At 39.4% G+C, this 26,695-nt stretch overlaps 3 protein-coding genes and 1 long non-coding RNA gene across 8 annotated transcripts in view; 1 reads left to right on the forward strand and 3 right to left on the reverse strand.

The window, feature by feature from the left end:
- The window catches only part of dok6 (docking protein 6), a 47,743-nt gene extending 33,325 nt beyond the window's left edge, over positions 1 to 14,418 (forward strand). The window contains exons 5-8 of the mRNA XM_058630101.1: positions 1,471 to 1,660; positions 1,954 to 2,092; positions 3,760 to 3,865; positions 12,289 to 14,418. Coding sequence (XP_058486084.1) covers positions 1,471 to 1,660; positions 1,954 to 2,092; positions 3,760 to 3,865; positions 12,289 to 12,470 — 617 coding nt within the window. The 3' untranslated portion in view covers positions 12,471 to 14,418. The remainder of the gene's footprint in view (positions 1 to 1,470; positions 1,661 to 1,953; positions 2,093 to 3,759; positions 3,866 to 12,288) is intronic.
- Positions 9,868 to 14,864, reverse strand: LOC131459940 (uncharacterized). The gene is made up of 3 exons (XR_009240306.1): positions 14,770 to 14,864; positions 10,523 to 10,617; positions 9,868 to 10,386 (listed from the first exon to the last, which is right to left on the reverse strand). It is a non-coding gene; the product is annotated as an uncharacterized LOC131459940 (long non-coding RNA).
- Positions 14,865 to 15,516: 652 nt separating this feature from the next.
- Positions 15,517 to 21,691, reverse strand: cd226 (CD226 molecule). Of its 3 annotated transcripts, none has more exons than XM_058636870.1 (6): positions 21,528 to 21,691; positions 20,575 to 20,895; positions 19,175 to 19,573; positions 18,395 to 18,497; positions 17,519 to 17,573; positions 15,517 to 15,800 (listed from the first exon to the last, which is right to left on the reverse strand). In XM_058636870.1, the coding sequence occupies exons 1-6, from the start codon at positions 21,589 to 21,591 to the stop codon at positions 15,768 to 15,770; spliced, it is 975 nt and encodes a 324-aa protein (XP_058492853.1). In that variant the 5' UTR covers positions 21,592 to 21,691; the 3' UTR covers positions 15,517 to 15,767. The 3 variants fall into 3 exon arrangements, with proteins under 3 accessions (XP_058492853.1, XP_058492862.1, XP_058492847.1); XM_058636879.1 differs by having other exon boundaries at positions 15,517 to 16,805; XM_058636864.1 differs by having other exon boundaries at positions 15,517 to 16,840.
- Positions 21,692 to 22,289: 598 nt separating this feature from the next.
- Positions 22,290 to 26,695, reverse strand: part of rttn (rotatin) — a 31,782-nt gene continuing 27,376 nt past the window's right edge. For all 3 annotated transcript variants that reach the window (XM_058636846.1, XM_058636852.1, XM_058636837.1), the window contains exons 45-49: positions 25,416 to 25,600; positions 24,731 to 25,001; positions 23,200 to 23,303; positions 22,744 to 22,813; positions 22,290 to 22,647 (exon numbers count right to left, since the gene is read on the reverse strand). In XM_058636846.1, coding sequence (XP_058492829.1) covers positions 22,568 to 22,647; positions 22,744 to 22,813; positions 23,200 to 23,303; positions 24,731 to 25,001; positions 25,416 to 25,600 — 710 coding nt within the window. In that variant the 3' untranslated portion in view covers positions 22,290 to 22,567. The remainder of the gene's footprint in view (positions 22,648 to 22,743; positions 22,814 to 23,199; positions 23,304 to 24,730; positions 25,002 to 25,415; positions 25,601 to 26,695) is intronic.

Consider the following 26,695-nt stretch of genomic DNA (forward strand, 5'->3'; position numbering starts at 1 on the left):
TTTTATTTGAGGACATTAATACACAAGTTTTGATAGCTTGCAGTAAACAACTCAATTGTAACAACACAATCCCTCTGTCTCTTCTCCTTCTTCTTCCGGCTGAAGCTGAATGCTGTTTGGTGCTCAGAGAACGATCAAAAGAAAAGAGTGTCATAAGACAGATGGAGACGGCAGTGAATCAGTGAATGAAACGAGAGATTTGGGCCCACGACCACGTTTCAATCAGCGGCCCTGACCCATGAAAGGCCGGGGCCGATAATTAGATCAGAGTTCATTTACACCGTCCCTAAAAATAAGCTGTCCACTGCAGACACATGGCTTATTGTGAATCATTACGAATAATTAGTGAGAACTCATTTTAGATTATGGAGAAGTCTCTCCCTCTCTATCTTTTTTTTTCTCCTCCCTCTTTGTCTGCCATAAAGCGTTAGATTAAAGTCAATGATCCCAGCCCAGCTCACTGGATGACTGCTTACAATCCACCAAGCAAAGTGAATCCTAATCCACTGATTGACTTTTAAGGAACTGGCACTTCATAGTTCAATTTTGACTCACATGCAGCATGTTTTATTTTTAAAAAATGAACAAAACTACATACAGAATTCTGGTTAAGTTTAAAAATATGATCCAACATCTTGGAAAACATGTTGAGCGTAAAACAAGAAGATTGACATACATCGCAATATCTGTCTAAAACTGAAGAAAACAAAATGTCCGTGAAAAGTTAAAAGTCCAGGACTTTTCTATTTATTCACAACATAGAGAACAAAGTGCACTAAATCACTAAATGTATTCAACATATTTAACATTGCCGTTTTATTTTTATTAAGGATTCAAAGTAGGGATGCACGATATTGGACTTTTTGCCGATATATTGGGAGTGCTTTGCCCGATAATCGATACTGAGAGGTCATTTAGTCTTCTCTGTAATGAAATTACTAAACATTTTATAGACTAATGTCGTGTCAGATGTGGTTATAAAATATCTTCATTGTGCAAAAATAATAGCTGTAAGGGGTGATAGCATAGAAGTCAAGGAGGTAGCAATTTTTTTAGCCTACTATTTTAGTCATTATTCATATCAGCGGATCTTTGCCAATATTCGATAATACATTTTAAAGACAATATCTGCCGAAATTTTGCCGATAATATTTTGCATCCCTAATTCAAAGTGCATCAAATGAAAGTTGCCCTCTACTGGACCACATGGTCATTACTTCAGAGTCTGATGCACCTTTAGGCTGTTTATTTTGAACTCAAATAGGATTTTAAGATTCGAGTTTAACCCCCACTACTGTGACAGCCCGACTGTGAACACCAAACTCAAACAATTCCCCATTTACCGACATTATATTTGGATAAAATATTGAAAGGCTTACATTACAACCATTTCATCAAACCAAAAGGTCAATGATCCGTTTGAACTGGGATTTTAATCATTGGACAATCTTTGAATATGAATCTTTCCAGAACGCTTCAACGTGTACCTCATGCCCACGCCAAACCTGGACATCTACGGGGAGTGCACCATGCAGATCACCCACGAAAACATCTACCTGTGGGACATCCACAATGCTCGCCTCAAACTCGTCATGTGGCCGCTCAGCTCCCTGCGCAGATACGGTCGAGACTCCACCTGGTTCACCTTTGAGTCGGGGAGGTGGGTGTTCACGCAGATCTGTGCTGATGTTCTGTGGTGTTCTGTGACTGAAATGTCATAATAACTCTGTCAAAGAAACCTGTGGGAACCTGCCCATCCCATAATATCAACGTTTGTCGCAGAGCACCAAAGGCAAACTCCGTGACAGTTGCCATGTTCCTCATTGGTATGAGAGGCTGTTTGACTCCATTGAGCCATTATATCCATGTCTCTCTGTAACTGCATATTTTTAAATCAGCAATCTAAGTGTGTGTACCTCTCTCCCCGTCTCTGTGTGTGTGTTCCTGGCGCAGGATGTGTGACACAGGAGAGGGTTTGTTCACGTTCCAGACGCGGGAGGGGGAGATGATCTATCAGCGGGTCCACTCAGCCACGCTGGCCATTGCCCAGCAGCATGAGAGGATGATGGAGGAGATGGAGAAAAGCTCCCAGGTACAGTGTTCCATTTTTGGTTGTTTATCAAATTTTCCCACAACAGCACTTTTTTTTTTTTTTTGTATTGCCAAATTGTCATTAAAGAATGAGTGCACGTGTTAACATGCCAATACTCAAGGAATAATCATTAAATGTGTTGATATTGCGTGTCACTACACTTTCATACAGTTGCTAAAATATTCTGTTGCAACATATGCTGGAAGAAACGCTGAGCGACACTGGACGCATTTATTCACAGATTATTCATCACCACACACTAGGGCTGAATAATTAATCGAAATGTTATCGAAAACGCAGGAGACGCAGTATTTGTTAAAGCCAAAATGTGTGTCAAAATATCATTTAAGATGAATTATTGTCTTGATCGATACACATCTTATTCTACAGACTGAAGAGAATGTCTGGAAAATGAGAATAATGATGTGAAAATGACCATTCTCTCTGATATCACAATCAACACACCACATTGACATCAGTTAATCTGCACTTCACCAAATCCTTAATCCTAACATCGTCCTTAACCAATTCATTCCTAATTTTAACCTTAACCTTAACCTTAACCCAACCACAATCACATAACACATTTTAGCCCCAACTTTAACGATTAACTCAGAAATCCGTTATTGCCATATTAGGACTATTTTGTCTCCATGACGACTACCGATCCGGAAAAGATCAGCCTTTACAGCAGAAAAAAAACACATTTATGACTTATTTCCCAGAGACTTACTCACTTTTTAAACTTAAATTATGCATAACCTTCCCCGCACATGAAAACATGTAGTCACTTGAGTGAAAGTTATTAATTTATGTTATGCTGTCTTATGTTTATGTCCCTGTAATGAAGACAAGTCTCCATAATGGAACAGTTGTCTCCCTTGAAGAAGAGGTTCTCACTCTCAATGTGACGTTTTTCTCGTTTAGTAGAGCTTAACTTTACAAAGACACTTGCATACATATACTCTATCTTCTGAAGGTTTTGTTGTGTGGTTTCTTACATCACAAGTATGGCATTCGTCGGCGATAACATCTGACCCCCTGTTATCTTGGCACCCGCTCCCTTCTTCCATCACAAAGCCTGTGTACATCCCTTAATATTCCCCGTCCTGCTTTTCTTCCTTCCTTCCTTCCTTCCTCCCTTCCTCCCCTACTCTCATCTTTATTCTTTATTTATGTGGGCCTGCCTGGTGTTTGATGAGCCTTGACCGTATGGCCTTGCTCTTGGACCCCGCCATTTGGGAATGTTTCCAAATGCAGTATTTACCCCCGGCTCTGTAAATCACACCGAGAGCTAAACAAAAGTCATCACTCTGGTTTGCGGAGTGAAAAAAAACGAGTGAAAAAGTATGTTTCCCACTGAGTAAATGCAGATTTGATATATTTCACTCATTAAATTGGCTCGAGGGTGATGTCTTTACATTTACAAGTCCTCATTTCAGCCAATCAGAGTGGAAACAGCAACATACAGTCCTGTACATTTTTATGTGAACATGTGAAGGTATATTTTCCTGCTCGCTCACTGTGGAAACTGTTGTTCCTCCGTGAGGTGCTATTAGATAACGTATGCAACCGCAACAAATACAGCTGAATATAATTCCCCCCTGTTGTCAGTGAGTGACAGAAAGTGAGAGACACTGCGAAATATCCCCCTCTGTCTATTTCAGATCCACTCCAGAGAGACACTCACCAAGTCCATCTCCCTGCCACGCAGCGCCTACTGGCAGCATATCACGCGTCAGAACAGCGTGGGAGATCTCTACAGTTACCAAGGTACAGGCATGAAGTTGCTAATTATCATACACACACCGTTGCTATTTTCCTTACCTGCTTGTGTCAGTGGGAACTCGTGGAGCAACAGGAAGGAGACGCGCAGAGCTAAAGAGAAAGAGAGAGAGAAGGAAAGTCACTGTATGACTCAGAATTGTCACATTACATTAACATTCTGTACAGTATGTTTGTTTGTAGTAAGTAAAAGGAATTAAAGGGGATTTTTTTTTATGTCCCTTTCCATTTTCGCAGACTGATTATTTAGTCAGAAAATAAAAATATATGCAAGGAAAGGTGAGATAAGATAGAATAAGCAAAGATATCCATGATAGGATAAGATAATCCTTTATTAGTGCCACTAAGCTGTGAGCGAGGGATAGTAATAAATAAGTAAATATACAATATAAACACAAGGAAATACAACAAAGTGGAAAAATAACGCCCTATAGAAAGATTAAACTGTACTTTTATTTGTTTGTTGTGTGTAATCTGCCTCACCATTTGCTTTTAATACCTTCTTTGTTTTCCTCATTACTATCTCAGGGTTAATGAATTTCAATATTATCTGAATTAGCCCCCGTTTGGTTGTACGCTGCAGCCACTTGCTCACAAACACCATCTAATTATATGGATTTCATAATCTGATCTAAATGAAATGAGATCAGACAAGAATGTGTTTGTGGAGGTAAATGTGCAGCTATGTGCAAGGAAGGGAGAAATAAACAGTTATATCACAGCAGGTGCGTCAATGCATTCAGGCTCATCACAGTATACACACACTCTGTGCATATGTGTGTGTGTGTGTGTGTGTGTGTGTGCTGACGTCGAGATGGAGACCAAAGGCAGAAGGGTGCTTGAAGAGCTGATGAGATTAAGCTCCATCCATGGTATTAGTTGATTAGTGGACTTATCAGAGAATTAAAGGCCTTTTGCCTCTCACTGAAAACAGAAAGCTCGGCAAAGATGAAAGTCGATTTGACACCGTCATTGTCTTTTGAAAAGCGAAGGCTGGATATACCGTACATATATATGTATATATATATATATATATATACAGTATATATACATATATATATATATATATATATATATATATATATATATATACACATATATATATATATATATATATATATAAATTATCATTTAATTGTGGCCTGGTACGCTGAAAAGTGAGTATTTTTTTCAAAACATCAACCATGTTTTCACTCATATACACTAAACAGGGCCTTCTCCACCCTCCACCCTCAGGTCCTCGGGGGTCATTAGTTATAAGACCAGCCTCTGTAGCGTCTCCTTTCTTAAACTCTTGCTCTCCAAACTCTGCTGAGCAGAGGAGCTCCTCTCTCATCCATCACCCTGGCACCTCCACTGCTCCTCCCACACTCCCCCAACCGTGTGTCTGTGCATCCCTCCACTCCACGCCTTCTCCCTGCTCTCGCACGCACATGCAGCGCCACCATTATCTCCCCCCTCCTCTTTGCCATGAATAAATTGAATGCATCAGTGTGTTTGAGGACACGCGCAAAGGTCTTGTCGACAGGGTGATTGTGGGGAGTGACGGGAGTCCCGCTCATGTCGTGACACGGGATGTTTGACCTCCGAGCGGCTCGTCACGACCACTGGATTCTCGCGCGTCTTCACGTCCTGTACGGCGTCTGCATTGATTGTTAATTGACGTAAGGTCTCTGCCATTTTTTTTATTCTTATGTGCTGAGCAGAGCACCATTGTGGGCTGAGATCTCTGGCTCCACTGGTCTACGTGCTGACGTGTCCCTGGGCAAGACACTGACTAAACCCCATTAATGTATGTGTGAATGGGTGAGTAGCTAAAATAAAATGTCAAGACAAAAAAAAAAGGCTCTATAAATCTGGAGATTTTACCATAACACAGCTCTGCAGTGGATGAACTCAGGTAACCCTTCAGTAACGCCTCCCATCCTCTTCCAAATGTTTACTTAAAGGGCTGTTTCATCCATTTTTTCCCACTTGGTCAAGTGATGCTGCTGTGTTTAATTTGCATTACATTTACAGAGTTGGATTAAATTTGACCTGCTTCAATGTTATCTAATTTTTGAAAATCCCAACTTTCTGTTTTCCAACAGAGAAGTCTAAGATTCTAAGATTAAATCAGTAAAAAACAATACATTCTTTGGGTGAAGTAGCCCTTTAACTGATTCAAATAACTCAATTAGTGCAGTATTAGTGCAAAGCTATTCCGGTTATTAGCTGAATAGCTTTACATGAATATAAATAACATGGTATTACTGCAATTTTACATTGCTATTACCACACTATTATCATTGCTATTATTAAGATGGAAATACAATGGTTAACTACAATATTACCTCCCTAGAACTAAATTATCACCATACCATAATCTTTAGGAATTCACTCTTATGTTACTCATACTGTGTATTTTATTATTTTAACTCACTCTCACAATTGTTTTCATATGTTCATCCGTATCATTTGGAATTTTTATGTATTCATTTCCATGTTCAGCCATTTGTTCATTAGCAAACTACTTAGAACACTTATGATGATTAAGTGTTTTTTCCTGCACATGTAGTGAATGTAGTGTAGCTTTATTTTAATTTGATTATTCAATTAAATTTCATTTTTAATCTCTCTGTTGTTGAGTTGCCTGGTGACTTCAGAAATAACCCCCGGGGGTTTAAGAAAACTTGTTCGAGAATCGCCGTCTCACATAGATTGGAGTGTGAAATATTAAAATAATAATGATGCTGTTAAACACTGAAATAATGACATGGTTCAAATAGAGGTAAAAAAAAAAAAAAAAAAAAAAACCCATGGTGGACGGCGGTGGCTGGCTGAGTTCACCGGGCTGTATCGCTGCATGCATGATGAATATCCAATCAGCACAGTCAATTTGCTGAGTCATGCTTGGGTTGCTTTCAAATACCCTGCGGGTGCAAGGGAATAATTAAGGAGCACAGTTTCCTGTCCCATTGAGGTTTATTCACCTATTTGTTTATGTCAGATAATGAGCACGTGGCGAACGGAACATTCTTAACTCCTTCATTTCTGACATCTGCGTATTTACTTGAGCTGGAAATACATCCATGAGGAGTTGTTTTCAGTAGCTGAAAGTTGTCAAATGTGTTTTGTTTTGTTTAACCCTTAGAACACAGCGCTTTTGTAAAACTATTCTAAAACATACGGTATATACAGAGGGTATAAAAATGTGCAATATAGAGTGTCTTATATTCTTTTTTTCAGCACAACCGAGGCAATGTGATGAAAAAAGAAATTCATTTTCAGTCTAATTTTGTGACTTCTGCACAATTATTGCTACTTTATATCACTACTTAAAATGTAACATGAAATGAATCATAACTTTTGGCACACATACGAAGATGAAAAAAAACAACACATTTTTTTAAAGCCTGAATATGTGACCTATAAACGCACACCATGGGGGCACTTGTGGCACAGATCTGTTCCGCGTGAACACGAAGGGTTAAAGAAAAGAGAGGAATCCTTCTTTGATAGAAGCTGCTGCCTTTTACTCTGCTTTTATTTTCTTATTCGGTCTTTTGTGTTCCTGCTGGGTTTTGTGATGCATGGAAATAATTGTGCTTTAAAGTTTTAAAAAAGTTGAGAAAGCGAGACGCCATGTCTGTCAAAAGGCGGTTAAATTGCCAGCTCTAATATTGAAACGTGAAAAAAATGCACATATTTCTCCTGGAGCCAATCTTATTTATTCATTTTCCATGCCATTTCACGCAAACACTTTCTCCACACATACATCCCTCTTTCTCTGCGTTTCTTTGTCCCGAACAGTTAAGTGGCGTAGGATTAGCAATTCTAATGTCACGGAGAGCTCTCTGTTGTTTGTTTGATCGGCCGGGGAGTGATACAAGTAGAGTTTTACAGAGGAGGAGTACGTATTAAGAGCACAACAGGCAGAACACGAGGATAATACTCTCTTATCTTCAACAGGCCGTGTGGAATATAGCAGACGTAGATGTTCAAACTGTATTCTATGAAAAATTCATTATGACCAGGTAAAGCGGGAGTTCAAGTGTTTTGCTCTCTTTCTGTTGAGTGTGTGAGAAGTTTTTTTTCTACACTAGTTATCAGCCGCATTATTGGGATGTAAATTGAAATGAACTCAGCCACTCTGTAAGATCCATACCATTGATCTTTTTATTCGATCCAGTTTATTGTTACTCCTGCAGCTGGCGCTCTCTAAAAACACACACACACACTGACAAAGTCTAACTAAGTAGGTTTCAAATGCATGCTCCTTGTAGCTTTGAAGAAAAAATTTGTTTATTTTTACTTTAATTTCATGTTTTTCACACTTTTTTTGTTGCGATAAAGGCGTAAAATAAAAGTGTTTTGGTATTTTGTGCATCACATCCAAAGTCTATGTCAAAATGCGATATTGAAAAAGGTTGGGTATAAACAGCAATGAACTGTCAACAGTTTTCTTTTTGCAGTTCTTAAATTTCATTGCAATAAACTGTAGTTCTTTTTTTTATAAAGGATATATATGTATAAAAATTCTTTATGCAGGATATTATCTTCATTTTATATGTTTTTTGTGGCTCCAGGGTGGAGAAGGGACATTAAAATGGCTCTTTTCATTCTAAAGGTTGCAGACCCAAAGCTTAACCCTCCCTAACCCTAACCCAAGTGCCTACCCTTAACCCAACTCTAACCCTAACCTTAAAACCAGACCTTAACCCTGAAAAAGCCCTTTGAAGTTGTGGGGCGCAGACAAAAATGTCCCCACATGGTCAAACTGTCCCCAGAAAGATAGAGAGAAAGAAAGTACACACACACACACACACACACAATGAAAGGTGCATGTCAGCAGTCTTGCATAAGCCCCTGTGTGTGCACAGTCAGTCTCTGTTTCTCTGGTTACAGCTGTTACTAGGATGCACTATGAGAGAGGAAGGTGCCGACAGGTGTGTGTGTGTGTGTGTGTGACTGTCAACATGCATACATGCATGAGGAGCTGCTGCTGTGTTGGGGTCTACCATTATAACTGTCAGGGGTTTTTTTTGCGTGTGCCCTGGACGAGCAGCTGCCACCCTGGGCCAGATAGGATGACATGACCTTCCCTGGATAATGAAAAGGCACTGATAAATCACTGTCCACTCCTCATAGGGAGGAGAAGGAGAGGAGGAGGAGGGATGCTGACACCACCTCTTCTCTTTTTGTTTGTCTCCCTGTGTGTGTCTATATTTGTGTGTCCTGTCCAAAAAACGCCGGGCTCTGACTCCGACTCTGCACAGCAAACACTGCTGCTTGTGACTGAGGTGATGATGAGATCTGCTTCGTCCTCTCCGTCTACACTGAGCTCTCTCTTTTTTTTTTTCTCAGCCCAAATTGGCCTTGGTTTGCAGAGAGAGGGATTGTCTTGGCAAAGATGTGAAAAGGATATGCCTGGTTGCCCACCTGTCATTTCAGCAGTCTATTAAGTACTGTAGGTAGGGGAGAGAAATGTCCCTCCCTCCCCCCATTCCTCCTTTTTTTAAACCTGCACTGCTTTTCTGGAAAACACACTGAGCTCCAGTTGAAACCTTAAGCTGGAGTCTGCTCTCTTTTTTTCTTAATAGAATACGAATAAGAAAGGAAAGGAAAGGAGGTGCATATTGAGTAGGAATGTCTCGACTACATTTTTGGTTTCCAATACTAATATAACAACTTTATATGAGTCCAATACACTCTTTTTTTTTTTTTTTTTACCAGTTTTATCAATGAACTATATATAAAAATGAATGTAGTCTCCCGGTACAGTATCAGTTAGTCACCAGGGGGAGACTGTGCCGGTTACAACATGAACTCGAGTTCAGGTTAGAGTTAACGCCTCGGGTGCTCGTTTCAACAGAACATGATGTCACTTTTGTAAATGATGTTCGCGTTGACAACGTGGAGGAAAACAGACGGTAAAAAAATGTCATATATGAGTGGAAACCAGTATTATTGACAGTGGGCATCATCCAATGACGTCTGTGTCCCGGTCAACATAATTCAGATTGTGGATGATGCCATGACCAGTTACCACTTAAGGGTTTCAGGATTGCCAGTTTAATTCTGTTACTGTTAAGAGGGAAATAGATGATAAATCACAGCACATATGAGTGGACATCAGGATTATTGACAGTTGGGTACATGATGAACGAAGACGACTACTTGGATTTCGAATGTACAGCCTACGGTTTCAGCATCTTTGCTGTTAATATCACAGTTGTGTTGATGTATTTAGCAGCGAGCTACAATCAGACATTTGTAAAAGCGCTGTTATTTCTCCTACCGCTCTACAGACTCGAGCAGCCATTGCATGACAATGTCTCTCCTTCCAACATGTCTCCTGTACTTAATGAAGCATTTCTATCATATTTAGGGCTATTGGCTTTTACATTAAGCTTTTTCAGATATCCAATATGTGTGAGTGTGTATATGACTCATCTGTTATGGCTGGTCCTGTTCTGGTCTCATCCTGACACCCACACTGGCCTCTCTCTTCTTCTTCCTCCTGCAAGCTGTTCACACACAACAGTGTCTTTCATTTCACTTTCTATTTTATTTTTTTTGTATGTCTCTCTCTCTCTCTGTCTCTTTCTCTCTCTCTCTCTAACACACATGTTCACACAAGTCACAGTGACAGTGATTGCTGACCTGACTGGATCTTGTTTTATATTCCATGTCACGGTGAGCTGGCGGTGCATCCCGCGGTTTGAGCCTCGTTCCCTTTGGTGGCATCATGACAGGCACTGTGGACAAGACACACACACACACACACGCTTGTATAGCATCCTTAATGTGGACATTTGTGGACACAATGCATCCCCAATTCACCTCCTAACCCTAACCTTAACCATCCCAACTAAATGACTCACCGCAACATAAAGCCAAAAATGTCCTCATCAAGACAGATTTCAGCAGTGTTGGAATGTAATTAAATACAAATACTTTGTAACTGTACTTCAGTACAAAATTCACGTATCTGTACTTTACTTTGTTATTTATATTTCTAGCAACTTTTACTCCACTACATTTCCTCTAACTATCTTTGTTACTTCTTACTACCAAATAAGAAGAAGAGTTGATAATGGTCTGTATTTATATAGAACGCTTCTAGTCTTCAACATGGGGTTAAGTGTCTTGCTCAAGGACACATATAGACTAACAGGGCCAGGAATTGAACCCACAACCTTCCAGTTGTAGTACAGTACAGTAAATGTTATATACTTTAAGACTTTAACTTAAGTAATATTATAAAATAGTGACTTCAACCTCTAACAAAGTCATTTTCTGGTAAGATATTTGTACTTTTACTCAAGTATTCCTTTAAGGTACTTTATACAAGTCTGGATGTTGTCAGAAAAATGTAGTTCTTGTGCTTTCTGCCTCTAACTTCATCCCTTTTGTGCTGCATCTCTCCTCTTTATATATCTATATACACAGTATAAATGAGCACGCTTTCTTGTGATATTTTCTCTTAACCTCATTATTTAATTAGTTTCAGGGCTTCACATTGGCTCTGACTTTGCTTAAAGACTCCAAAAGCGTATTTACTAATGACACCAACAGTGGAGAGGGAAATTATCCATTAGTCTTTTGTTTTACTTATTTATTTTTATTCAGTGTGTGGCGCCACAAGAAAACCAAGTGGACCTTTAATTTGTTAATCAAATTTCAATTAACCTCAGTGGAAAAATACTGACACGCAACAACTTTTCCCGGGCGAGTTGCATGAGCTGCTACCACATATGCTATCGGTTCGAATTGATCACAGCGTTGTGTTAAGTTTTGCACCTCCTGAAATATTGATCGGCGGCCACTTCCTTCCCAGTTCGGTGCATGATCAGCAGCCTGCCAGCCACTTTATCCTCAACCCACCTCAGCGTGCACGTCTCCAAACAGTGCTCCAATATATTATTAATCGTCTCACAGTTGCACAGAGCAGCGCTCCACCCACAAGTATCCATTACTCCGTCTCAGTGCAGTTAACCAATATGCACTGAAGAACAAATTGGTCCAATTAATTTAAACTAAGGTAGAGAGGCAGCGCGCGGGGAACGAGACGAGACAGCAGACACTCCAGGATGATGAGGCGTGGAATGAGGCCCTGAATTTGAGGTGAAAGGTTGATTTCGCGTCAAATCTTTTATCCCAGCGAAACCTTTTTATTTTAATTATTGTTGCACCGGAGAAGCACCTACACTTAATGATGTGAAGAGATCATTTTTCAATCCGAATGTGAAATGTCAGCATGGTCTTGCAATCTTAATTTCTTTATGAAGCCATGGGCACGGGCGGTAGCTAAGCAACAGTTTGCTGAAGAAGTACACAGGACTTAAGTGCGAGGTAAATCAGACGGGACAAAGTGAAAACGAGCACTTCATCGACTCTTTGTCCACTTTTTTTTCTCCCCGTCACAGGAAGTGGCCTGACAATGACTTTCATCCCTCGAGCACAGACGTTTCCCAGCTTTCTGTCTGATGAGCCAGAGCAGCAGCAGCAGCAGCAGCAGCAGCAGGAGGAGAAGAGCCAGCACCAGAAAGAGGCACCATCGCCCTCTAGTGGCTGTGGATCCAGTTGCAGCCTGAGAGCCCTTCAATGACAGAGAACTGCTCGACCAAAACTGAACACTTTAACCACTACTGTAGAGAGGATGTAGAAATATGTATAGTGACATGTGTAATATATCATTTCCTGGTGAAACTGTAACAATAGTGTCAACTGTAGAGTGAGTGGGACGGCGTGATGTTGTTTTTTGTTGTCGTTTTTTCTTTTTGTCTGACTGCAGCAGTAGCTTCAAAGTTTGCACCAAAAATCCCTTTAGTGTAGCTTATTAAGTCCTTTATGTTGTCGTTATGCTCTTAGACCTAAGACACCAAGATCTGCTGTAAAACAATTTTCTTTTGAAGGCTTTTTGTTCTGAATTCTGACAAAAATCCCATCAGGTTCATTCCAAAATGTGCAGCCTCAGCAGGCATTTTTTTCAGAAAGAAAGACAAAACCCCACATGATTTCTGACACATAATCCGTTGCAGTCTAACTGTAGTGTGCTTGTTCTCAACAACGTGAAATTGATAAATGCCCGACAGTAAAAACCGCTCGACTTTGATAGCGGTGATGAATCAGCCGAAGCCCTTAATCGGTTACAACCAGCGAAAAGAAAAGGTCGTTTGCCAAAGTGCTTCAAGGATACAGGAGTGGACGGCCATGTCACGAATGATAGAATGTGACCTTCTCGCGGCCATCTTTACTTTAAACTGCCATTCTTCACGGCACACTAATAGTACAATATTGTTTTAATAGCTTCTAACTCTTCTCCCGCATCATTCCCGGGGTCTGATGAATGGTTCATTAGCAAAAGGAAAAGAGGTGAGGACTTGGGGAGTTGTGCAAGGTAATAAAACGATTATGGAGTGTCCATATCCATACATGACTAAACCTCAGCATATTTGGAAGCTACACTGAGGCTAAAAGATGAGGATTCTGGATTTAAACAAAGCACTTGTAAAACTACAAGTTATCATTTTGCACAGTTTCAGTTCATACTTCAGACTAAACAAATGAGACATAATGTGCAATTAGATAGTTTTACAAAGCTCTGGTCTGTGGATCGTGTTGTTGATAAGCAAAGTGTGTTAACCAGCTGCTGTCTGTCGCTTTATAGTGAGCACAGCGGTATTGAACACCTCATATACATCACTGTAAAAAAAAAAACCTAAAACAAAAGAGAAATCTGTTCACAGTTAACAGGCTCACATACTGAAAAACAGTTATAAACATCGTGGTTATCACATTCTCCTCCATAAAGAAGTGCCTTCCGACCACAGTGTACAACACTTATCTTTGCGACTTCACAACACTTCTCAGTGTCTTAAGATTCCCTTAAATCCAGGGGTTGGGGTGCAGCTATGAAATGTGAGATCAAACCAGACTTCTTTTCTAAAGTGGAGTATAACACTCCGGCTGTCAGCAGACACTGATTCATCTCCTCAACTATCTGCGGTAAATGTGTTTATGCTTTCTGTGGCATCACAAAACAAAATGTTGATCCTTCGAATTACAGCAAGAATAGGATAAAAAATAAAAATAAAAAAGGGTTTCACTTTGAGGCAGCAAAGCAGTCCTTCACTGTCAAACTTATTTTTGTTGTTTGGTTTTCTAGAGGCCTACACGCACTTTCTTTTGTGTTTACGTTGGATTTTGTTGTCACTTTATTTTGTAAATGTTTTATTTAAGATAATTATGTGAATTTGAGCTGAATTAAAAGAGGTGTCAGCGTGTGTCGGGTCTGTAACGTAATACGAGTTTGTAGAAAGACAGTTGACACGTCAGGCCACATTTCTGCTCTCGTTGTCCGGAAGCCATCAGTCGCTCAAGTGTGGTTTGTAAAACGTGTGTGTATTTGTTCCACTACAGCCGGAGCATTAGAGCTGTACTGACTGAACTGAATGGAGAAAGTGATTCTGTTGTTATCTGTAGCCATTGAATTGTTTGTAGGTCTGTTGTGTTGTCACATTATGTCACATTTACTTTACTAAAAACACGATTGTGTTTCTGTCAGATTGTTTGTTAAATGCACTTTGGATATGTTGACTGTAGGACTACAGTTTTCACTAAATGTACATACAGTATGTTATGTTTTTGATGATAAAGAAAATGTAATAAATTGAATGTTCTATCAAGTGTCATCAGTTTTCTTGTCAAATGCAAGGTGAGTATCTTTAAAGCAGCGCTAGGCAACCTTTCTGGCCATATCGGGGCTGTGGAAAACACCTTTAAAAGTAGATATATGTAAAATATGTACAACTGCAGATCTTACAAAACACAGAAATAAGATATGTCAATGCAACAAGTGGTCATTTATAAAAATTAAAAAAACTTCATAAATGTTAAATACTCACCAACAAATTGAAAGATGCAGTGAGAGAGTTGGTACATGCAGTCCAATTGAGCTAAGGCCATAGTCCGAGTCAGAGTATGCATTACAGGCCGTGTACTTCTGACTCCACCTCCATAGGTGGCGCTGTATCTCTCTGTAAGCTAATGCACATTGAATCAGTTTCCTGTTGTCACAGAAAAACAAAATGCGAACGCAAGATGAATTGTGCTGTGGTTCTGTATGTTTCGTCCCTGCTCCTACTTCACTCCAAAAGTGGGTCTTCTCCATAGCTTTCGTTTGTTCTTCTCCGGCAGTTTCAACAGTACTGGAGTTTATATGTTGTCTCGTTCTACTTCCGGATCAAAGACTGGGGAGGAAACTCCAGTCCGACTATGAATCACATTATCCAGGTATGTTAGTATGACTAAGACTAGCTCGATTTTAGTCGGACTAATGTGTTTACATGACATTAAGACATTAGTCCAACTAAAATCTGACTTTTAGCAGTAACACTTTCATATTTTGCTTCTGTCTGGGTGAAAACTTTCCACTCCAGCATCATTATCAATGTAGCCAGTGTCAGTTTAACACATTTTTTTAATCTCTAAGGACACATCATCATCATTTTGTCATAATATAATACATTTCTTGCATTAAGCAGTTCAGCATGACAGTTTAACTTTAAAATCAAATCAATTTAGTTTGCCTTGATAACCTTCAGGCCTCTATTTGCCACAATCTCACATCACAGGAAGTAGAAGCAAAGCAGTGGAGATGACACATATTTTATTTATACCACAGGGAGTAATTATGCACACACATTGGTTTCAGTACTGCTGGTCACACACCTCGCAGTTTCACAGTCAAATTCACACTTGAAGCTTATAAAAGAAAGTGAAGCGGAGAGAATAAAGACAACAACCACAACAAAAACTTCCAAAACTATATTGTCCCTTTGTGTTGACATTTCTAACGTGTCCACATTTGTCTTGTTTCCTAGTGGAAAAGCCCACATATCCATTACTGCCTCTGCCACTGCCACTGCCTCCATGTCTATGGAGATAAACGAGCCACGTTACAAATAAACAACACACAGTTTAACGGCACTACCATAAACCTTAAACACTGCTTTACAATAGCATGTAGGCGAGATTAAAAACCATAAAAAAAATACAACTTGGTAAACTTGTGACAGCCTATCATAAAAAATAGTTTGTTTAATTACATTTCATAAGCATAAAAAAAAACAAGTGTCGGGAGCTATATACTGAAGCACAGGATTAGCTAATTAGAGTTTAGCTTTCATAATAAGAGCGTGCTGTAACTAGAACGCAGCCATCCTAGAAAGAGAGCCCTTTGGGAGAAGCAGCAGCAGTCTCAAGTGATGGTACAGTGCTGAGTGACTGCGTCTCTTCTCCGTTAGATGATTAGACGCCATTGTCAGGCTTTGAATGGAAAAGCAGGAGGGGATGAAAGTAAACGCAGAGCAATTACACAGGCTTTTGTCAGTCGTTTTACTCGGGGGTTACGGGAGAGAAAAGAATGATTACACAGGCTTTTGTCGGCTCTCTCTGCATGACGGATGCCGTCAAATATTGTTTTGCCCAAAACAGATATTTTCTCAACAGTAATTATGCAGTACATACTACATTTAATTAAGGGCTGGACCCAACCAAACGCGTCAGCTGTCTGTGACTTACACGAGCACCAGCTTGTTAATGCGTTCCAAGCTCCAAATATGAATATTAATCACTGTCAGAGTGATTCCTGCATCTTATCAAAAAGCTACTCCCGGCTTGTCAATGTGCCTTTTCGATGTGTTCATATACATGAAAATAGTTGTTTGTAAAAAAAAAAAAAACCTGAGGGCACACTGACATCTGTGACAGATGAAAAGAAAAAAAACACAAATGCGCGTTCACATTAAAGCAGTGCATTTTATTTGCATCCACTCATTTATCACAAGGCTGCTGCTGACGTCTGGATTTGTGTGTTCGTACACTCTGCAGGTTGGCGTACACGGGGACAAGTCTGATCTTCCGGGACTTCTTAGTCATCCTGGGACACACACGGATGTTTTCATATATGTTTGGCTGTGAAAATGTGGTGAAGGTTGTTTGTCATGGAGGTGTTAGATGAGGACAGGTGGCAGGTGATAATGTAAAGACTGCACAGGAAAATGTGATAAAATATGCAATTGACTTTATGTTATATTATTTTTAAAATAACTTATCTGTTATATATATATCTGTCAGTATGGAAGAGTATTCGTAAGGGCCACAAAGAAGTAAAAATATCCAACACATGCATGAATTCTGAGATTAAAGTCGGAATTCTGAGAAAAAAGTATAAATTCTGAGATTAAAATCTGAATCCTGATTAATCTTGAATTCTGACATTAAAGTTTAAATTTTAAAATTTAAAATTAATTCTATTCATATTAATAACTCATAATTGCATTTCATATCACATCTTATAAAACAAACCAATATTTTCAAATGAACCTTACCATAACTTTATGACATCATAATTACATACGAGTATAAAAAGGTAGTAGTTGCGTGTTATTTGGTTATTGTGAAGTATTACGCATAAAGATAGCTATGCATCAGGTCACATGACGATGGGATGTGCTATATCCGATGATATGACTAAGAGCGAGGTGTGATGGCTTTGTAATTAAGTGCATGTCTGATGAGGAGGTTGGGAAGAGTCTTGAAGGTGTCAAGTGTAAAGACAAGAGTAGATATAATGAATAATGCAACACTTGCCTGTCTCCGAGACGGGTGTAGTTTGACTCTGTACTCCTCTCTCTTGTTCTTCTTCCTGTGATGATCATTAAATAAAAGTTAAATCAATAAAATAGAATGATTTAAGTTCAGTGAATTTCATTTAAACTGAACCACATCTCAACCTGCATTTTACACAGAAAATATGAAAACTTACAACATTATTGAGATACAACCCACAAGAACAACACCTTCACAAACTCACTCAAGTATTCAAAGTTTTTCTACAAAAATAAAAAACTACATATTTCACACTATGCTCCTATTAATGCTTACTCAGAATTCTGAAAGGACCAAGATCCTGCGATTGCATCCCTAAAACATATACAGTTTTGTCCATATTTGTGTTTTGGAGTCAAATGTCTTCACACATTTTGAAAGGAACGACACGTGGTGATAAGAATCCGCCTCATGCATTAACATTTTTCACGTTTTCATGTCGAAAAGTCTAATTTCCATGAGGCTTGTTTGTATGGATTTTTCTGTGGGCTGTACCAAAATCACTGAACCGCACAAATATTTCACAAGTCGCTCCTTTCAGACTGATAAATATCCCCCATTTATTTCCTGTTTTGTTCATTCCTGTGAGATTTAACCATGAGCATAATCAATGCCCAGAGAATGACTTTATAAGACTACCTCATCTCAAAATGTTAAGGACAGTGGTACAAAGAAATTGCACCAAAATGTTTTTTCCCATCAGCTGATAAACACTCCAAGTTTGACGCAAATCAGTTCAATGTTTTTGTAATCATGCTCATAAATAAAACAAAACCTCCTCAGACAACACACAGATCAGTTTGTTCCATAATGCTAAGTACAGATGTTTTTATGTGAAGAAACACAGTGAGCTCTTACCAGCGCTTTAATGCCAGTATGAGGATGACTATGAATAAAACAAGACCGGCAGTTCCAGCCCCGATGTAAATAATCATCATGTACAAGGAGAGGCTGAATCCACCTACAGGAAAAAACAAGACAAAAATAATAATTATATGCAAATGTTTGCACTGATAGGTTTGCATCCAATTTCAATTTTGTACGGAGTGAATGTGCAATGACAAACAAAGCCATTCTGATTCTCAACCTTTTAGCAACAAAATCATTATTTTTGGGACATTAGTAGCAGAAATCATGACCTATCAGTACCTGTTTTGTTACTTTACTCTCTTTGTCAACAATGTAGTTTGGACATTTGATATCTGATTTTAACTACCAGAATAAACACAAATCACATTACTTTGAAAAATTGATTTAACATAAACCAGAACTTGGTTCAGTACCATCAAAAGTTTCCGAATTTGTGTTTCTGTGTGACAACATCCCATTGACCTATACATGTAACACACAGATGGAAACCCTGACAGATTCACACTTCACTACTCAAAGACGGTGCCACAGGATGTTATGGTTATAGCATTTCTAAGTGTTTGCAGAGGCAACACTGCTGAGTATGTGAGATCAGCTTCACAAAACACTGCTTTATTGTTTTACATTATATTTCATCCATCACTGTTATCTATGTGGAACATGAGCACTCATACATCTTCATCAGTGTGAGAAACAATTCATCATCCCGTCTTATGGTTGCATGAATAAAACACTAAGTTAACCAAAGCTTGATGTGTGTCTTTGTACCTTGAGTGACAACTGTGAGCAGAACTGTGGTGGTCTGCACCCCCGCATCTGTGTTAAAAGTGCAGCGGTAGAAACCGCCATCATCCATTGCAACACCTGTCAGGTGCAAGTTGACATCCAGGCTGTCGGCACAGTTTACACGTCCCCTGTCGCTGTAGTCCTCACCCACCAGGCCTCCCTCCACCTTCTTACAAACGCCAATGATGCCCCAGCGTTGGCCTTGTGGCATCCTCTCTAAAAGGGCCTGGTAGATGGTGCCGTTGTGCTTGTGGTTACAGCTGATAGTCAGGTTGTTGTTCTGCTCTGCCACCAACTCTACGTCTGCCACAGTCACCTCTGGGGTGGGGGGCTCTGTGATGTCTTCTTTGTCCTCTTCCTCATCATCTTCAGGGGGTTCATCTGTAAAAAATAAAATGGAGGTGGAGGACAGAAATTTAAAATGTGTAAAAGGGGTTATATTGTCTACAGTAGAGGATGTTTTCTAAAAACAAAAGCTTATACCAAATCAACCACTTCATTAAGTCTCAGGGGTGACCCCCCGAGAAGAATCCACAGTAAAAACATTTGCGAGAACCCCCTTTGATACTATGATTGGCTGTGGGATGGTATGATATCCTAAAGCAAAAAATATCATAGTACAGCAATTACCGCTGTAAAATGTCACCTTACTTCAGCCATCTTAAGAGTGAAAACACAGTTGACTGACTGCTCATACTAACCCAGAGGGGTAGGGGTCGTATTACTCATGCCTGCACTCTGATGAATCATTAGAAACAGCTCATATATTTGTCATAGTATTAGTGCAAGACACTGCAATTACACCAGAGTTGGAAATAATTGTTTTCTAATTCATTTTTTTCAAATTAATATCACAATTTGAAACTAGGCAATTAGCAATTCCCAAAGGCTGCTGTTTTATTGTTCCATGCTCTATGCCAGTTTAAAATGCAATACATAAAGTACACATACTCGCTTAGTGCCTGCCATACAAGCCTGTGGGGACAGTGCTATGATCTGGGGTTGCTTTACTTGGTCAGGTCTAGCTCAGGGTAAAAAAAACAAAAAATGAGGTCAGCTGACTAACCTAAACATACTGAATGATCAGGTTTTTCAGATTCAATAGGGGCAGACTGTGAAAGACAAATAAATTGACATTGCATGATCTTATCCAAATAATGCCACAACAAATGTGTGCCATAATCGAACTAGAAAATTGATTGAGACTTATTTTTGTCTGGGCAGTGTATATTGCAAATCAGATTGCAATATACAGAAACTGTGGTCACCAACTTGCTTCTGTTGGATATGGGTCCTCTCTGGATCCCTACAGTCTCTTCATCCAAAATGTGTTTTACTTAATCAAAAATGGCCACAGTGACCGCTTCTGTTGACAGCTTTACCTAAATCCTCCACCTGAACCCTCTTGGTCCAGGGTCCTCGAGGGAAGGTCTGAACAGAGCAGCGATAAAGCCCGATATCCTGATGCGTCACGTTCCTCATTGAGATGCTTCCATCCATAGTCGTGGTCCTCAGGAACTCTACTCTCCCTTTGTGTTGGCGTGAGAAGACCACTCCGTATTCCGGATGGAAAATAGCTACTGGCATCTTGTCTGGCACTTTGGTCCAGGACACCAAGCTGAGGTTGCCGTCCCATGGACACAAACAGTCAAGGACCATGCCTTCCTCCAGTCGAACAACAGCCTCTTCCTGCTGGACAGCAACTGAGCACAGGGCACATCAGTATAGCTTCAAAATATTTAGTATGTACAGTATACAACCTTTATTTTACTATTTTACTTTTATTAAATCCTCCGCTTATGAGTAATATCCATTACACCTACACAACTGTGGTGTGAAAGACTATGATTTCCTCCCTTAAATCCTCTAGTTGAAGAGAAGCCTCACAGCTTTGAGGCCATCGCTTGAGTAATGATGATCCAGTATAAATATGAGCCAGTACACACGAACACAACTAACAATCGTTGGTGATTGAGCTTTCAAGTTTTCAAAGACTCTTTTCAGAGCTGGATAACAGCTGATTTCTAATCATGAGAGGCTCCTGGGAAAATTCTGGCAGGCTGGGTATAAAACATCTCACACAACTGCAAAACTTCTGAAAACATGCATTTCTACTATGTTTTAATCCAGGAACTGTGGAATAAAGGATCCTTTTATTATTTAATAATGAAGTACACATAGATACAATAAGGAATATTTGAACTTGTATGCACTTGAATTCAACTCAGTTATGAAAAACAGAAAACATTACTTGCAACAATGACATGAGCCTATCAAGAGAATCATTTACGAAAGATTGAAATTCACAAGATAAATATGTAGATAAAATCCATACCTTTAAGAAAAGGGAGAAAGATGAGTACCACAAAGTACCAGTGGTCCTTTTGTACGGCTTCCATGTCGCCCCACCACGGGAGAATGAAAGCTGCATTGATGAGACGAGTTGAGGCACCAAGCTGCACTTCCTGCTCACTCTGTGGCTACAGATAAACACTTAAACTGCTCATGCACGCTTCATGGCCTCCTACTGTTAGTCCACTCCACAGAGGGACACTTTATCACTTAGTCTGGTAATGGGATGCAGGCTTATGGCATAATGTTAAATGGTGGAATTCCAACTGACGTTTTGGGCTAGTGTTGCCTTCAGCTGCCTGAATATCTATGAAAGGTTTTTATCTTGTGTACAATGACTCGTTTCTTGTAAGTCTGAATATATATGCTCATTTTTAAAACATAATTTCATGACTGAAGATATAAAATAGGCTGCTGTTTTTAATGTTGAAGCTCTTCACTGCTCAAAAGTTCAAAACAGGTTGAAAAACAAGATTGAATGAGTTTTAAAAACTCACACATTTTTGTGTTCTACCAAATTAATAAAACCATTTGTTTTGATGAGGAAATTGTATACTTCAGGTAATTTATATATAACAATTCTAAAATATTTAGAATGGCTTTGACACAGGTTCCTACAAGGAATTCATTGCCATGAATTTAATCAGACATTTTATCCACCTGAAAAAACTAATGATATTCACAACAGCTAATAAACAAATATTATTATCAAAACTTGCAAACGCACATCAGTGAATGTTCACCGGCTTAACATCAACACTGTGGCATTTTCATTAAGCATGTTGACACGGTGATGGCAGCAATTACTTTGAAGCTGTGCTGTGGTTCACCACAATTTGGCAAAGTCATATTAGCAGTGAAAAGCAACATTGATTTAAATGGGTCATGGTAGTTCAAATCATTTTTTAACCACAGTTTTTTTTCTTTTTTTTTCTTAAACACAACTCATCATTCTAAAAAATGAAACAATTTATTATTATTATAAGTACAAAACATGATACAAAAACAAAACTATAAATACAATCAGTTATTTAGCAGCTGGGAAACGTTTTCAAGGCACTTTAACAGATAGGCACTCATCGGCTCCGGCGGTCTCTCTGCATCTGCAGTTTGGAGGAAACGGAAACTTGAATGTCAACTATTTAAAATGGAAATGTAATGCTCAGATTGAACATTATTAACAGGAAATAAATGCATACCTTTTTTAGAGACGGTATGTGCCTCCTCAATCCTCACACGTATTGAAGGACACTTTAAAGTTGTCTTGGCCTTTTTTGTGGGGAAATTAGCAAAGAGAAATTAGGAGGAGTTGTGTTGATGAGACTGTAGCTATGAGAGTTTTAGAATACCGAGGAAAAATTGGGTTGTATGAAGAAAGATTTCAGGCAGATTTATTTATTTTACATAGCGACCTACAACGCTGAAGCTCGGAGACCTTGAAGTAAGTACCAGGTGCTAAATCTGTTCAATAAGATAAAGTGCAGGAGATCAATGTCTAACGGTCATAGAACCAAAGAGCATGAAGCCACGCCAAGATTTGACTTGACATATATCACCAATAAACTCAAATATGAGGCAATAAACACAGTAAAATAAACTTTAAGTGCTTGGGGGCATGTGTGTGAATGCGTGTGTGTGTGTGTGTGTGTGTGTACCCGTTGATTGTTATGCAGCAACGCCCAAATTGCAGAGGAGCCCATACAACGAGTTTCCAAGTCTTTACTTTCCAGACAGCGCAGCAAGGCTTTCATGGCTTTATCTGAAGATAATCAGAGGCGTTCATCAATTGTGAGATAACCATAACTTTGCAGAAGAAAATCAATATTATTCAATTTGGAATCAGAATGTGACGGTAAAAATTGTAGATATTAAAATATATATTAGCATAAGTAGTAGAAAAACATTGACCTGTTTTAACACACTACTTTGCACTGCCAAAACTAAAAACCAGAGTGCTTTGGTTTCAATTGTTTTTTTACTTGTTTGTGTAAACATTTAGAAGTGGCAATGAGGCCTCATCAGATGGATGTAGTAATGAGAGGCTTTTTGATTTAACAGACACAGGAAAAGTTTTCAGGAAACAAAAACAATGTCGCAACACATTCCAACCACCTGGGCCCACAACTCCCACATGCTGCTCGCATTGAACAGTGTTCGAGTGGGGGGACCTACAATCTGTCTTTTCATCTTCTCTGCAACTTCCTCTTTGTCTCTTTTTTCATCTGTGTAAATCTTCTTCATACACTGTGCACCTGCTTGTTTTCTTTCACTCTGACATTGGTGGCAATAAACTTACTTGGTTTTGGTTATTTTTTACTATTTGGAACGGCTACTTACTCATGATTAATACTTTCCAGGTTCTGAATCCACTTTAGTCTTGAACTAGAGACAAGAAACTAGAACTTTCTGTCAATTCTTTCCACTAAGAGAATGGAGTGTGCCAAAAACGTTCAATAACAGTTTTAGTTCTCTGTTTAATAAGAGAAAATTACTCAAAAAAGCAATCTTGCTGAGATTTTCTCTCGGTGAGCAGATTTGTTTTGCTGTAAGCAGGGAGCTGGGACAAGGTTATCTTAGCCATAAATAGTGAAAGTAGGTGAAAACATGTCTCCTAAATGACAACACATATGATGAGGGTGTTGATCTTCACAACTAAATCAAGGCATGGTCGAGTATCTTATACCAACAAAGTCGCATGTGACCCCAGATGGCTCAGTCTTAACTTCCGTAATCAATTGAGGATCAACAGGTCTCTACAGTCACTCATAGTTCAGCAAACACTCAATGAAAATCATGCCTTTCGCACTTGACAGCACTGGCGAGTCAATAACAAGCATCAATAAGAACAGTCTCTGAAGAAACTTGCGAGCACACCATGTTACCCAGCGAGACAGGAAAGTTGAGCCTGTCACAGCCTCTCAGAGGGTGAGAATCCGTGGCTCTGACCAATGGTAACAAGGTTAAACACAATAAGCGTTAAAATGCTCTCAAGCATCACATCTACTCTGAATTGATCCTCAGATGGCACTGGAAGAGAAGAATTCTCTTGGGGCCATCTTGGATCAGAGGTGACTGTTGGTATAAAATACTCGACATACGCATGTGCGAGAGGGAAAGTCCAGTGCTTAAAGCACTATCTCAGGTGGTCAGTAAGGATAAAATAGAACCCATGCTTTACTTTCATACCATTGGCGATGACGTGGGGCTTGTTGGCAGGACAGAAGCAGAGGTTGTGAAGGATGAGCAGTGCGTGGCGCCGTTGTGGAGCCAAGTCTGCCAGCAGTTCCAGGACGCCGTTTACCCTAAGGATACTCTGTTGGATGTCTTCAGCAAACGAGAGACTGAGCAGCAGCTTCAACCACAGAGTCAGTAGACTGCCGCCACCAGCTACAGACATGGCCTTAACACCACCTGCTCTAGGTGTCGGCACCGAGGTGAAGGCTTGCAGGAAGTTATTCTGAGAATAAAGCATTTCAGGATCAGAAAAACAGGTAATGAAGAACTGGTCCCTGGTTTGTAACATATTTGAGGCAAAGCTAGACAAATGTAAGAGAAGCCTATGTCATAGCCATGCTCTCACTCACATTCAGATCACTTCACAATTGCAATGTACATAATGTTTCTAGCAGGTCTCCATCTACGAACACTGTGATTAAACTGTGATCACACATCAACACTACTAGGGTGAACTGTAGTTGAGCCTAATCCCACTTTTTGGAAGGAAATGAGATCAGGTCAGGGATCAAACTGGACATAAATCTACAGTTTGATTGGGATGGACATAAGTATCTTTTAAAAGTATAATTTAAGTAATGTTTTTATAAAATTATTATTATTACTGCTTTAATCTCTCTATGGAAAATTTGAAGACCTTTAGCAGGACACCCCTACAGTCGCGGGACATTGCAAGGTTGGTCAGCAGAGCGAAGGCTAGCTTCTGGATTGGACTGTTGTCTGGGGCGACCCCTGTGGCCAGCTTCATGACGGTGAGCATCAAAGAGCTGCTGGAGGTGCCTTTTGATCCCGACAGAACAGTGCCGCAGACCAAACTGCATGCTAGGAGAAAGGAGAAAGACAAAACAGTTATTGAAACTTCTAAATCCATCACACACCAATGGACACATGTTAGTCTGCAAACACATTCAATAACCAACAGGAGGCACATCTGGAGCACAGCTTTTCTGCATTATTGCATGTACAGGAACTTCATTAACATAATTAACAAACAGCAGCTAAGGTTAGTGAAATGGGAAACCTGCACTAAAACTTTAGAAATCCTTTGAATCATTTTGTATTGTACTTCTACTTATTCCTAGTAGCCACACTCACTACTTTAGCATCACGAAAGGTCAAATATAAACACAGAAACACTTCTCCTCTTTTTGTTGGAACTGGTTTCTTCTTTCTGTTTCCCTTACGACAGCTCACTGAGCAGCCAGCACTCGTAGCTACAACAATAAAGACTGACCTGCTGCATGGCTGTCTGCTCACTACATCAAAATATCTCTGCACAGTTGCAGGTGCAGTTTGTTTTTCTTGAAAAAGATGTCTAGCCAAATGACAAAAATGATAGGAACTTCAAGAGGAGGGGAACTTCATTCACGTCATTTCAGCACAGTGCAAGTTTAGAGGTAATGGGTTTCACAGCTTTGATCAGATTAAACTCATTGAATGGCTCTCATTATTTCCCTGTTTTTCATTTGCACTCAAAATAAAAGCACTCTGACAAATAACAGCTGGGGTTGAGAGGTATCAAGAGAGGTGTTTGACACTGATATTTCTTTCCTAAATGTTAGTGTAATGTTACGGTATGCATCACCACACCTGTGGATTAAAATTTACACTATGTGGCTTTGAAGGAGGCACTAATCACTGCTATTCTGTTTTCAAAACAAAAGAGAGTTACATTTGTGTTTTTAGCATTTTTCGTACTACTCAGTACAAAATAATTTGATATAATTTGAGCTGCTTTTCTTGTTTTAAAAGGTGCTAAATGAAATGTTTTACACATTGACAAATGTGTTACATTTACTTTTAAATCTATTCTCCTATTTTCAAATATCCTAGAATAATATTTTACCACAGTATCTTAATAGTTGCTGCATTAGCGGATAACATGAAAAATACAGAGAAGACATAGTCTGACATTGA

The sequence above is a fragment of the Solea solea genome, chromosome 1, assembly GCF_958295425.1.
Source record: "Solea solea chromosome 1, fSolSol10.1, whole genome shotgun sequence".
Lineage (NCBI taxonomy): Eukaryota > Metazoa > Chordata > Actinopteri > Pleuronectiformes > Soleidae > Solea > Solea solea.

Bases quoted from the DNA above. Each gene is read 5' to 3' on its own strand.
- cd226 (XM_058636864.1), bottom strand. From the start codon at position 21,591: ATGGAAGCCGTACAAAAGGACCACTGGTACTTTGTGGTACTCATCTTT. The intron at 19,574-20,574 runs GTAAAGCTGTCA...TATTTTTTACAG, and splicing joins GGTTCAGGTGGAGGATTTAG to ATGAACCCCCTGAAGATGAT. The intron at 18,498-19,174 runs GTACAAAGACAC...TTTTTCCTGTAG, and splicing joins GCTCACAGTTGTCACTCAAG to GTGGATTCAGCCTCTCCTTG.